General features: G+C 38.7%; 2 protein-coding genes across 2 annotated transcripts in view; one reads left to right on the top strand and one right to left on the bottom strand.

The window, feature by feature from the left end:
* Positions 1 to 3,317: 3,317 nt before the first annotated feature.
* LOC126428200 (60S ribosomal protein L15) lies at positions 3,318 to 9,451 on the bottom strand. Its single transcript, XM_050090113.1, has 5 exons — positions 9,323 to 9,451; positions 8,829 to 9,026; positions 8,525 to 8,661; positions 8,141 to 8,251; positions 3,318 to 3,560 (listed from the first exon to the last, which is right to left on the bottom strand). Exons 2-5 carry the CDS (start codon positions 8,998 to 9,000, stop codon positions 3,366 to 3,368), a joined length of 615 nt encoding a protein of 204 aa, XP_049946070.1. The 5' UTR covers positions 9,001 to 9,026; positions 9,323 to 9,451; the 3' UTR covers positions 3,318 to 3,365.
* Positions 9,452 to 9,893: 442 nt separating this feature from the next.
* The window catches only part of LOC126428293 (aprataxin and PNK-like factor), an 88,045-nt gene continuing 83,116 nt past the window's right edge, over positions 9,894 to 14,822 (top strand). Inside the window, exon 1 of the mRNA XM_050090210.1 lies at positions 9,894 to 10,104. Coding sequence (XP_049946167.1) covers positions 10,006 to 10,104 — 99 coding nt within the window. The 5' untranslated portion in view covers positions 9,894 to 10,005. The remainder of the gene's footprint in view (positions 10,105 to 14,822) is intronic.

Genomic DNA, 14,822 nt, shown 5'->3' with positions numbered 1-14,822 from the left:
CCCTCCAGCGCCTGACGCATAGCAATGACTACCTGGTAAAGCTTAACTGCTAAGCTTACGACTCAAACCAAACTACTGTAGCTGTATCGTCATTCATTCGACCTAAATCGTGTCTCATATTACAATGGACCAACTTTGTTTCGATTTGGAGGTGCGGCCTAAAACTTTTCTCTCCCATTGAATTTCGAGTCTCAAATTTCACGTGCGGCTTAGATTCGGGAAATTTTTTTTTTCTTTATTTCGAGTCTCATTTTTCAGGTATGGCTTAGATTCGAGTAAACACAGTAGTCCTCCAGTGGCAGAGTGCTGCAAATGTGTAGATATAACAAAAAAGATGTAAAGTGTTCAGAACACTTGTTTTATTTAAAAAGAGGTAAGAGTTTTCACATAAAAAATTTAAGAGGCACTACTTTCCAGCACAACCTCATAGTCGCACAATCAGTTTTGAAGTAAATTAATAAGTGGAGAAAACAGTGTTGGTGGTGGTAGCAATTAGAACTGTCTTAATGTGAACACCAATAATATGTGGTTTCCAATGTGTAGTCATTACATCCTGCTGCCCAGCCCAGATAACTCTTAAGGGAATGCCTTCAGTTGAAAGTTGCCACCACACAGTAGCAAAACTCCATATGCCACATCAGAAAATTTGATGACATTACAGATCCCTCACATCCAGCTACTATGAAGCTGCATCTACACACTTCAGTTACATTAATGTGGCCATTGTCGATATCAATGTGCAACAGCCACACACAGATGTCAGCACTTGCAGTGGATGGTATCTAACGCGTGTCAGGGGATGCAGAAACCAGTGCAGTCATAACACGGAAGCAGGAGTGACTGATCTGACATCCAAAAGAGCAAAATCATTGCCTTTCAGGCCAAGGGTGGAAGCATTTCCAAAATGGCTATGTTCGTTTCACATGCTGCCATGGTTAAAGTATACCATGCATTGCAATATGGCACCATCCAAAACCGCCACTGAGGTAACTGTGGTGCACCATGGGCTGTAGATGACAGGGTTGAATAACAGCTGTGGAGACATATGGGCAAATAGGCACACTACTGTTGAGCAAGTGACCGCCAAGATGAACCGAGCGGCTACCAACAGTATCTCTTCAACCACTGTTCATCGAATGTTGCTGAATACGAACCTCTGTAGCAGCCACCTGGTTCATGCACCCATGCTGACGAATGCTGGTATTTGCACACCAGTACTGGAATTGGACATCCACTGAGTGGTGACAGGTGTCCTTTTTAGATGAATCACATTTTATGCTCCAATAGGCAGATGACTTGGCATGTACAGCCCTGCAGCAATGATGGTCCAGAGTGAAGGAGGGAGCACTATGTCTGGGAATATTTCTGTGGAATTCCCTTGGCGATCTTTTCATTCTTGAGGGCATAATGGACCTACACAATTTTGTGTCTATCCTTGCGAACCATGTCCACCCCTGCATGCAACGTATTTTTCCTCAGAGAAATGGCATCTACCAGCAGGTCAATGCAGCATGTCACAGCTCACTGTATACATGTTTGGTTCAAAAGGCACCAATATGAGTTTACAGTACTCCCTTCGCCATCAAACTTGCTGGATTTAAGCCCAATCAAGAAACTGTCGTGACCACCTCGATTGGGCTGTTCACGCCATAAATCCCCAACTAACAGTAAGAAGCCTAGTGCAGCTGTCCACTGCACTGGAGTCGGCACGGTTCCAAATCCCTGTTGGTACCTTCCAGAACCTCACTGACTTCCTGAATTTCCAAGCGGAAAAAGATCATCTATCAGACTTTGCACATGTAGTAATACTGATGTGACTGGACTGTGCATTATAATGCCAAGTGATACTTGCTGTGTGGGACGCAGATAGCAACAAGAGAGCTTTACTCAGTTTAATACTAATAGAGTGTACTGATGACAAAGATGCAAGGCAGTCAGGCATCAACTAATAGCTAATCTCTGTAAATTACTAGTGCAGGTATAATAATGGCACATTATTAATCTTCTGTGGTTGTGAATTTTGTTTCTAGGTATGTCACAGACAAAACTTGGTGTCATTAAATGATGGTATTAATGTATTAAGATTTGTTCTCTTTGTATCCGGTAACCACTTCCTCTCTACCTTCAGTACACCAACAGTAAAATATATCCAGACATTTTTATTTTCAAATTTGATTAGGAGACCTGAGTGTCATAAGAATTTGTGTCACATATTGCAAATGTAATAATTATTTTACATATGAAATGAAAAATAGCCTCTAAATTTTAAGCAGCCATCCATTTTAGGAGCACAGGTAAACATCTGGGATTTTCTTTTTATGTTTTCAGTGGTCAAATTCTTGTGCTAGAATTGAGTAAATGTACAGTGAAAACCTGTAATTATGACCTAAAAACACGTTTGTCCCTAACCACTTTGGAATGTACAGTGACCACACAATTTGTGGCAATATTCTTAGCATCACTTTGTAATTTTTCACATTCACACATTATTTGCTACCTGTATATGAATGTCACATTGCCCATTATTTCCCCGATAAAATGAGTCTCATACTCCAGCTGTGTCAATACAAGTGAAATCTGCAAACTATCTTCAACAAATATATATTGCTTTCATCAATAGCCAAATAAGCTATTTCCTAGAGACAATGTTTTTAATCACTGCAATGTTTCACTTGGCATTAGAAAATTTGAATACGAAGTTTAGAAGAAAAAACACAGCAATATTTCCTCTGCAACTGAATTAGCCTATTAATGGAAAATACAGGCATGTTTCTTAATACCATTCAAGATGAGTTGAGTTCTGTGATTTCTTCGAGTCTAAATAACTTAAATATTCCAGGAACCCGAAAGTGTCCATTTAAAGTTGAGCCAGAAGAGAGCAATACAGTTCCACCTTTCTCACGATGTTTCAAGAGATTTTGACAATTCCCCTTGAGGATTGATGAAGAAATCCCATTACTACTGCACCCTGTAAACTACCTTATTTCCTCTTACATCTGTCCGCCCACCACTTTCAATCAAAAGTGAACCCAAAATAACTAATAGCTAAAATGATTATTACAATTTATCAACTGTAATGTGAGTCAACTTCTGGATAGATTGCTTAAAAACCTATTCACAACAAAGGTAATTCCATGGTGGTCTTTTGATATTACTGATTGCTGTTTATTGTGCACCTGTGGTCACTGTATTTCTTGGCAGCAAGTATTAATATTCAATCAGCATCAAAAAGTTTTAGAATTTTGAATGTACAAAAGGGCTAAAGTAACTCATAGCATGGGAAATGGATTATGAATAAGAGGGAGAAGTCTGAAAAGTAGAAGACCACAAAAAGAACTTTATTGCTTTCCACCAACAAAACACAATCAACGTTTCCTTCTGAGTTGCAGAGAGTTTCTCCTGAGCCAGTTGGCTCGCCTGGATCCTCCCTTGGTCTGGCTGTAGCGATGACCCTTGCCGAGGCCACGAGACTTGCGACCAGCAGAGGTAAGTCCGCGCAGCTCCCGATGCTTCATCACTGGTTTGCATATCCAGTTTATCTTAGCATCTCGGCGAATTGCCTGCAAGAAACAGACCAAAATTTTTTCCAAGTGTTTAATTCCCTTACACAATCTTAAACAGCTGCAATATTATACTATTAAGTTCATATATATTAATGCTGACACACAAACTGATGTCAACTGCCACTGCAACAAAAAATTTGCCATAGAAGTAATCTTATAAGATAACTAACAGTTCCAGTATTGTTCTGGATCACAAACTACACCTCAAACATGTAGTGACTAGTACTGATCTTGAAAAAAAAATCAGTTCATTGCATCAGGGAATGCAAATGAAACTTAAAACTCTGGTGCACGTCAGGCAAAACATCCTGCAAAAATATAAAGGCATGCAGAAATGAATACTTAAGTTCTGTGAATCAATGAATCAGCAAAAGAATGCATTGTATACATTTCCAAGTGTGTAGAAGTTTTGGTTAACTTGTTAAGCGTATTGCTAAACCATAAGGGAGAAGTGATTCAGTGTCACAGGTAAAAATACAACCACCTCCTCCAAATTAAAAGGAACATCAAATGTTATACTGCCTAATTTAAGAAACCCACAGGAATAAAACAACCAATTCCAAAATAAATCTGTCACTTTGCCACTATGAGTGTGCTACTTTGACACTGCCTTACAGATTAAACTATTGCTAACAACAGAGACTTTAAATCTGCAACCTTGCCTTTGGCATACAATGCCGTATCAAACAACTAAAGGTATCCTAATGGCAGTATGAACACTAAATGTACTATCTTTACATACCACTAGCACCTGGCACTTGAGCATAACGAACTGAAGAACAAAAAAGTGGCTTGGATATATCACTAATGCGATGGACCACTGAAACTGCCTACTTTTGAAATAGGCGAGCATAAATACGAATGCAGCAAATAAGGCACAATAGCTTCAGGAACTGAACCCAAGATTGTGCTGTGCTTTTGTGAGGATCACAGAGCAAGACATGATCGTCAACCAATCACACCACAGAATCCGAGCACACTGTATGTGACTTATCAGCCATTCACATTATCCATATTTTCAATGCGCTTATACACAAATGATAAAAAAATATTTAGCATGAAACAGGAACAAAATGTATGTCCTAAAGTAATTTACAAAGTGTACAGAACCAAGTAAACTGATGCCATACCACAACTTTAGTGTTGAGGAAAGTGGACGTGCTGGTTTCCTCAAAACGGATGCTTGCAGCATTTTTGAAAGAATTACTGCACTACAGTTCTGCCAGACAAAGTTTACTCACTTCAATGGGGGAAAAAAAGAAAAAAGGTATAATGTCTGTGTCAAGCAATATTCTCAACAGAACATACACTGAGGTGACAAAATTCATGGTGTAACAATAGTGTACACGAGGTATAAGTGCAATGCATTGGCAGAACTGTCATTTGTACCCAGGTGATTCACATGAAAAGGTTTCCGACATGATTATGGCTGCACAATGGAAATTAACAGACTTCGAACATGGAATGGTAGTTGGAGCCAGACACATGGGGTATTTCATTCCAGAAATTGTTTCAGGATTCAATATTCCATGATCTACTACATCAAGAGCATGTTGAGAATACAAAATTTCAGACATTACCTCTCACCACAGACAATGCAGTGGCCGATGGCCTGAACGCAATGACCGAGAGCAGTCACATTTGCTTAGAGCTCTTTGCACTTAGACAAGCAACACTTACTGAAATAACCACACAAATGAAGTGGGATGTGTGACGAGCATATATGTTAGGACTGTGTTGCAGAACTTTGTGTTAATGGGCTATGACAGCAGACAACTAACACATGCCTTTGCTAAATGCACAATATCGCCTGTAGTGCCTCTGCTGGGATCATCACTATATTGTTGGGCCTTAGACTGCAGAATTGGCCTGGTCAATTGAATCCCAATTTCAATTGGTAAGACCTGAGGATACAATTTAAGTGCAGCACAGACACCATGGACCCTATTTGCAGATAACGCACTCTGCACACTGGTGGTGGCTCCATAATGGTGTGGACTGTGTTTACATGGAACAGACTGGGTCCTCTGGTCCAAGTGATCCCATCACTGACTGGAAATGGTTATGTATAGTTACTAAGAGCATTTGCAGCCATTCATCGACTTCATGTTTCCAAACATGTCATTGGGCCACAACTATTTGTGACTGGTTTGAAGAACATTTTGGACAATTCAGGCCAATGATGGCTATCCATAAAACATTTACAGGACATAATTGGGAGATCAGTTTATGCACAAAATCCTGTACCAGCAACTCTTTCGCAATTATAGATGGCCACAAAGGTAGCATGGCTCAGTATAGATGGCCACAAAGGTAGCATCGCTCAGTATAGATGGCCACAAAGGTAGCATCGCTCAGTATAGATGGCCACAAAGGTAGCATCGCTCAGTATTTCTGCAAGGGAATTCCAATGACATGTTGAGCCTACGTCACATCGAATTTCTGAACTATCTATATTGGGCAAAAGGTGGTCTGACTTATTAGGAGGTGGTATGACTTTTCAACCTCAGTGTACACTCAGCTAGGTAACCCACGAAATAACCTCCTTAATTCTCTCCACATTCTGTGTGTGAACAGTAAAATCTTACAGAGTTTACGAAGTTCAAATTTCATAATACATCAGTTCTCAACACAGTATCAACACTGGTGGAACAATGTCACATGTGGCCCTTCTGCATCAATCAATGTGAGCATGCTACGAACTAGCCGCAACAAGCTATATTTGCTTAAAAATTAATAGTTTCATGAAACAGGAAATATGTAATTCTATCAATTGAGGCTGTGTCCTATAGCAACATCCTACAGAATTTCAATGTACTTGAGAAAACTCTTACACTGCACTGATGTGTTCTGCCAACACATTCTTTAAATGTTGCAACTAATCAATAAAATGCTGCTTCAATACATAAAAGACAACAAGTGGGAGACTTTGATAGTACTATTTACAATTTGCGTGCTTTTCATGACAATTATTCCACTCATTTGCCATGAACATATTCACATACTCTGTAACTCAAATGACTAGAACTTTTGAAACAGCTTTACAATTGACACACACACTTAGGCACCTACAGCTACAAGTATTCATATTTACTATTTTCTGTACAAAAACACTTTCACTGTTCTGTGTATGGTTTTCGCACAAGTGTTAGCTGTTGAAAGGCAAGTCCAACAAAGACAATTGCAGCAGCTGAAAACTATTACCACTTGTATGGGTGAAAGTTACATAATAGATCCCCTTGCATTTTTCATACAGTATTTACAATATGTGTATATTGTGTGTACCCTGCAGTTTTACTTTTATGATGGAAGATACTTTAAGTATGGGAAAGTGCCTTTCATTATGGTGTGGATGTCAATAGGCTGTACTACAGGACAATCTGTCACCACAACCATTACTTGCATTTACATTTGTTGGCTTCCACTCTTCAACCAAATTCTCACCTTACAACTTCATCTAGACTTGGGGCTACTCTATGGATCAGTATTATCTCAACCAACATTTCAAGGTGAGCAGTCCAGTCACTTCAACCACTTATATGCATTCTGAAACACATAGTTAAAGTTGTGCACATGAAAAAATACTTTTGTCCAATGCCACTGCCAGTAGTAAAAAAAATACTGGTTTACAGAGCCACTATCAGTTCATGTACAGATCAAAGTGAATGTAAGGAATGTTATTGGACAGAACAACATACCCCACAAAAGGAAGTAAAAACAATTGCAATGACCCTACGAGATTGGTTTCCAGCAGGAATCTGCACGAGATGTGGAGCCGGGAATCCCAAAATTCAATGAGCTATCAATCTGGAGAGACTTCCTGGCTTATGTAGAGTAAAATATATTTACAGTACACTAAACTGCTTAGGCCTATTTCTGGGTAGCAAATTTGTCCAATTAATTCAATGTTGAACTCAATTGCAACGATCAGCCGTTCACCTAGATAGCATTCATGTTCTTTCTCAAAGATACCCAAATATTGAAAAGGAGAAAATGTCAGCAGGCCAGATCTCTTAAAAAGAACTTGCACAAAAATTTCAGAGTAAAACAAACAACTTCACCTAGCCAATAAGCATGTAATAACTGACAGTTTACATGGAACAAGCATGATACACAATGTAAATCTGTGTGTCAAGTCAACACCCAAGGAAAAGTCAGGGCATCAACCCTTTTGTTATGTTGCAGTTTAAAATTGGCTTCATGCAACACACACAATTTTCGCAACAGTTTGTTAATAGTCACAAAATCCAAGGAATGTGTTCAAATATCATGTCTATTCAGTAACATTGATGTAACAGTCAACTCATTATAGATGAGTGATACAAGTTCTGTTCTACAACCAAGGTCAGAGGACAAGTTAATAACTAAAGCTACAAGGAAATGGCCTGGGTGTATCCTAGACAATGTGACATACATCAACAGAAGATTCTACCACAGCAATTTGCATTTCAATACTCTCCTCAATAACAAAACATAGGTCACAGAAGCAATTATAGAAATCATATTACACAAATCATATACATTTTGTAGACAAACTATGTTCAAGAAAACACTGCTTGAAATGTAAGAAAACTAACCTTGTGAGCCGGATCCACCAATATTACTTCATAATACTTGTATGTGGAATCCTGTGCAACCCAGTAAGAGTTAAGCACTCGCAGACCACCACAACGCCTTCCAACTCGTTCCTGCAGGAAATATTTCATACAATTAGTCAAATTCGAAAGATAAAAACCGAATATATGAATGGTTTATGGAGTATCAGACATCCAAGGAAGATCACTCAATCATAGCTCTCAGTCCACTAGATGTTTCATCATATACATCGCTCCTTCCGAGGTCTTTTGCAGAAAAGTAGAAGAAAATAACTCCAAAGACAATTTTTCACGGCGTAGTCAAATTACAAATATCACAAGTTGCATTTCAAAGCAGTTGTATTTAGCAGATTTTCGGAAACTGACCTCAGCAATGGACTGCAAGTTACGTGTGGGCTTCAGCTGATTAACTCCATGGCTTTTAGGCTTTCCGTAAGTAGCACCCTTTGGTACAGGGCGCTTACGACCACCTCGTCGAACACGAATGCGGTAGATGACAAATCCTGAAATATGAAGACGTTAGTATCTCGATGTTCATATGGATCAGTTTACAAAACCTATCGGAAACTATCAGTGGTACAGTGTATCCCCACACACAAGGTAAGCGTGGTGCATGTACAAATCATCATCACTGGTAATTGTAGGTTAACACACAAAGTAGTCAACAAACCTTGTTTGGCTCTGTACCCTAATCTTCGAGCTTTATCTGGTCGTGAGGGTCTAGGAGCCCTATGCATTTTCGTCAGCTGTCTGTATTGCCAACATCTTATACGAAGCAAGAATTTCATAACATCACTTTGCTTCTTTCTATACAATTCCTGAATATACTTATAGGCCCCCATGGCCGACTATGGAATGGGGTACCAATCTGTAATAAAGCGATTAATATTAAAACCAAAAAAATGGTATAATAAAACGATCATTAATATAAGCAACGCTTGACTAAAATATAAGAGGGTTATAAAATTTATGTGAACACGTTGCAGCCATGATCTCCGTAATCTAAAGATACATATTTAGGGTACTAATTTCTTTAAACTATTACATTAGCATACGGAACTGTTAACAAACACACATTAAATTAATAATAGTTAAGAAAATCGACACTGGTCAACAGATTGTGAATATACAACCCGATACAATAATCATTACAAACGTTCCTACCTTCCGAATCCTCTACGATCAACAGGAAAGAGATGTGTATGCCAAAGTTGTTGAAGGCATCTCAGAGCTTAAATTCAGAGATATTCCATTTGTGCGTACTGTCGGGAGACACTCCTGCGCGAGGGAGGACAAAAATTGTCTTTCGCAGCTAAGTAAAAAGGAAAATTAATCATTAAGTGAACATCTAGTAAAAAAGTAACTCTGAAATTTTATGCTCCTACTAATTCTATGTACATGTTTTGCTTACTACTGTTCCACAACGTGTCGAACTAGCAAAATTGTTATTGCGATGTCAGTCACAATAATACTCATTCAGTTTTGCTGTTTTTATGTTAATTGGTAAATTCTTAATTGATAGTGAAAGGATATGGAAATTTTTTCTGAGTGATTGTAGAACGAGTAGGTAAGATGATTAACCCTATAAATCAAAATGAAAAATGTATCAAAATCAATGGTGAAGCCTCAAATTTTAAGTAATTAAATTGAAACTATTGAAATTACGAATAATTTCACAGAAAGGAAACCAGACTTTCAGTAACAGTGTAAAACGTATCATGTATGTGATCTTTGGTTGTCATGGTAACTGGTTTTATTCAGGCGCAAAAGAAAATTTGTTATGCTTTTACTTCCTTTCGTCTTCTGTTTGATTAAATCCAATTACATTTTAATAATAATTTCGTATAATGAGCAAGATTACACTCGTGCGGTTAGATGGAGACGCGAAACATGAAGTTGATATTCCGGTTGGTGAGACTATAATCGGTCGCGGACCAGTGATGCAAGTGAGTGCCGATAAATAAGAGCAGATATATTGACATTTAGCTCCCAAAATATACTTGTAAATACACATGTTACGACAACACTAACTCTCAGAGCTGGCTGATATATGTAGTTCGCCAGTACGTTTACACTTCTGAGCCTACGCTTTGTAATATGTAATGTGCGTTTATTGGATATGGTGCTCGCAGCTCCAATTTTTTTGTTTGTTTTGGTTAAGTGTTTGAGTTTTAAGGAAAAAATGAGTAAGTTTATACAGTATGTACGTTTGTGGATAAATAAAGATTTAAACTGAAGGATTGAGTCCTTTGTGGAACTCACTACTTAAAATTTACCCTAATCCTATTTTAGTGGATATTTGTAAACACTGCGACTCGGTAGCTTGTTGACAGTCCGCACTGAAATGAAATATGCCTTGTTCATAATTTAAATATGGCACAAAAAAATTAGACCTTTAATTTACATACTCTCAAAATGTTTCATGGTGCTATCCCTGACCATTTTAAACATATTCTGTGATGGGGAAAGTGTAACTCAGAGATTTGATTTTCTTAGCCATTGTACTAAATTGTTAGTTGTGTTCCCATTTAGTTTATTCCCACCCATGTTTTACAAACACAAGCTGATTTCCCCCCCCCCCCGTTTTAGAAAGTTGATCTCTTTTTAATTATTGATGAAGTATATGTTACTACTCACATTTCTAGCTCTATTGCAAGTGAACACTTGAATTAATATTATGGCTAAAGTATACAATGGGCCACCCATGCACAGATGTTGGCAATACCTATGCTTGTATGATTAAGAGCAAATGTGTTATTACTTTTGGTAATAGTAAAAACTGATCACTTACCTTGACCGATCCAGCTCGCTGTCCCCACGATTTAATTTTAAAAAAGTCATATGAACATTGATTCACAGTTTAGCTGTTCCACAGTCGTAGATTTCTCTGATGGCCCTTTGTAAAGTTTTACTGCTTTTCTGTTTGTATCCAGGTACCTTTCTTTCTTTTCAATGCCCAGAACACACAAGCGTGTTTGATATTCATGTGCAGGTTGAGCATTACAGAAGGTGCCTGTGGTGTAGGGTACATTGGATTTACCAATACTACTCATTTGGTTTGACTTGCAATCATCGTAAAATTGCAAACATAAATCACTCATTGAAATGCAATATATATGTATAAAATACGTTCTATAACAATTATGGATATGCATGTGTCATTGCATTCTTTGCGCAACCTACATGCAAGGTTATGATCCAGGTTAGAATGTCACCACAACTAAGTTTTTGTATTTTTTGGCTTTGCCAATTCAAAATATAACAGTCATCTCCAAACCTACCCATACCTTGGGATATGCTTTAGATAAGTCAGTCATCATTACCTACATTCCAAAATACTAAGACATGCAGAATAAATATTGTCAATATTCTGTTCTGTACATGCACAAATGAAATGTTACACACAACAACATCGTTACACAACAGAGGGAAAGGTGATGTCTGGTTTACTAATTGAATTATTTTCTTATCCTGCATGTCCCGTCATGTCTTATAATTACATTACACACTGTTTTCTCATTTGTGTAATACTTCCATTATCTTTTTGGTGAGTTTATGGAATAATGCAGTACAGACTGAGCTGCCATGTTAAGGACTGAATATGTGCTTATATTCATTCCTTGTAATAGTATGTTTGCTTTGCATTTGATTCAGTTAATAATCTTCATTCTTAACTATCAGTGGAATGCTGTTGTGTCATAGGTAGCTCACATGTTCATCTTTCATTTTTGTGCATCAGCATGCTGGGGAATTTCTTAGTTTCTTTTCTCTTTGTATTTTTAGCTCTCTGTTGTATCAGGAACTTTTGTATTCAGCAAAATTTGTTGTTCGAGCTACTCTCTTTCCATCTGTTAAATGGAATAAGGTAATTATTGTATATATTCCCTTTATACATCTGATTCATGATGCCTGTGATTACAGTTCAAATCCTTTGTGACTGAGTAGTCTTTTTACCACCCTTTGCTTAGCGCTAATTGTATTGTTCCTTCGCCTGACAAGTGCACATACTGAAGTTTTAGACAAAATGTCAAAGTGATTGTTTTATGGACACGGACAATAAAATGAAAATGAATCAGTTAAAAAAAAGTGCTGAAAATTTACCGATTTTAAAAGTAGGTGCTACTGTTGTTGTTGATGTGGTCTTCAGTCCTGAGACTGGTTTGATGCAGCTCTCCATGCTACTCTATCCTGTGCAAGCTTTTTCATCTCCCAGTACCTACTGCAACCTACATCCTTCTGAATCTGCTTAGTGTATTCATCTCTTGGTCTCCCTCTACGATTTTTACCCTCCACGCTGCCCTCCAATACTAAATTGGTGATCCCTTGATGCCTCAGAACATGTCCTACCAACCGATCCCTTCTTCTGGTCAAGTTGTGCCACAAACTTCTCTTCTCCCCAATCCTATTCAATACTTCCTCATTAGTTATGTGATCTACCCATCTAATCTTCAGCATTCTTCTGTAGCACCACATTTCGAAAGCTTCTATTCTCTTCTTGTCCAAACTATTTATCGTCCATGTTTCACTTCCATACATGGCTACACTCCATACGAATACTTTCAGAAATGACTTCCTGACACTTAAATCAATACTGGATGTTAACAAATTTCTCTTCTTCAGAAACGCTTTCCTTGCCATTGCCAGCCTACATTTTATATCCTCTCTACTTCGACCATCATCAGTTATTTTGCTCCCCAAATAGCAAGACTCCTTTACTACTTTAAGTGCCTCATTTCCTAATCTAATTCCCTCAGCATCACCTGACTTAATTAGACTACATTCCATTATCCTTGTTTTGCTTTTGTTGATGTTCATCTTATATCCTCCTTTCAAGACACTGTCCATTCCATTCAACTGCTCTTCCAAGTCCTTTGCTGTCTCTGACAGAATTACAATGTCATCGGCGAACCTCAAAGTTTTTATTTCTACTCCATGAATTTTAATACCTACTCCGAATTTTTCTTTTGTTTCCTTTACTGCTTGTTCAATATACAGATTGAACAACATCGGGGAGAGGCTACAACCCTGTCTTACTCCCTTCCCAACCACTGCTTCCCTTTCATGTCCCTCGACTCTTATAACTGCCATCTGGTTTCTGTACAAATTGTAAATAGCCTTTCGCTCCCTGTGTTTTACCCCTGCCACCTTTAGGTGCTACTGTGAATGGTAATATGGAAAAATCAGTGTCGAGTGAAAGAAGAGAACTGCTCACCATTCAGTGAGGCATTGGGCAGCAAATAGCCCAACAGGTGAGGTGTTCAGTACTGTAGATCAGCTTCTGGAGTTACATTCTTCTTCAGAACAGGCATGTAGAACATCTCTAAGCCCCTCATATGCAATTGTGCCCCATTCCATATACCCTTCATTGCTGTATTTCCATAAGAAGGCAGTTGAGAGGAATTGAAGTTTTGTGTGTGTGTGTGTGTGTGTGTGTGTGTGTGTGTGTGTGTGTGTGTGTGTGTGAGAGAGAGAGAGAGAGAGAGAGAGAGAGAGAGAGAGAGGTGGGGAGTGGGTGGGTACTGTCTTGACAGACCCCATATTAACGTAGGCTAGGTTTTGAGAAACACACACGAGAAACGTTCAATCAGAGATGCAACCCTTTTTTTCTCAGCTGATTTTGGTTGAAAAAATGAAGAATTTGTTGTGAGATGTCAAGGAATATTGTCGCTTTAGCCCCTATAATTTCATGCAAGATTGATGGGTCATAATCAAACACCATGCTACGCATGTGGATTTCTCTGTTGGTACTGCTAACACACTTCTTCACCAGTTGGGGTAGTCAAAGATATGCATCTGCTAGATTCTTGGCTGCCTAACAGAAGACCACAAAGAGTGATTAGGAGCCATAGATGTGGAATTGCTTGTGCATTACGAGGCTAATTGTGACAGTTTTTTGTCAAACATCTTGAACCGGAAACAAAACGGCAATCCCTTCAGTGGCAGCTACATCATCTCTCCTCTGAAGAAAATGTTAAAGGATGAACCCTCACCTGGTAAAGTAATGGCAATGGTCTTCTGGGAATCTGAAGGGGTTATTCCGTTTGATGTCTTCTGTCACGGCACAAAGATCAACCCTGAAGTGTACAGCGCTACGCTCAGGAGATTGAATAAATGACGTAAGCATTTCATTGCCACAAAAATTCAGACTAACTTTTCCTTCTCCATGACAATGCAAGACCTCACACAATTCTGCACATCGGAGAGGAGCTAATGGAACTTCATTGGATCATTCTTCCTCATCCACCCTACAGCCCGGATCTCGCACCTTCTGACTTTCATCTGTTTGGTCCAGTGAAGAATGCACTCTGTGGGAAGCAGTATGTGGATGGTGGGGAGGTTACTGATGCAACAAGATGTTGGCTTGAGCGTTGACCAGTAGAGCAATACCATGTGGGCATGCAGCCCTCCCAGTAAAGCCACCACATTGCATATGGAGATTATGTTGAAAAATAGGGTTTCTTAGCAAGAAGGAGGGGGGGGGGGGGGGATATGGTGTATTGGAAGCCTGAATAAAACAAACCTGCTTTCAAAAAAGAAATGTGTCACATTACTTATCGAATGCCCAGTGGTGGCTTGTGGGTACACATTCATACAAATTTTTAGATTCAGTTAAATTTGAATGTCTGAAATTAATAGCATCTGCTGTACAACAGTTATGCTTATC

Source organism: Schistocerca serialis, chromosome 12 (assembly GCF_023864345.2).
Source record: "Schistocerca serialis cubense isolate TAMUIC-IGC-003099 chromosome 12, iqSchSeri2.2, whole genome shotgun sequence".
Lineage (NCBI taxonomy): Eukaryota > Metazoa > Arthropoda > Insecta > Orthoptera > Acrididae > Schistocerca > Schistocerca serialis.
Note: the sequence above shows the minus strand (reverse complement) of the source record. Positions and strands in the feature narration are given on the sequence as shown.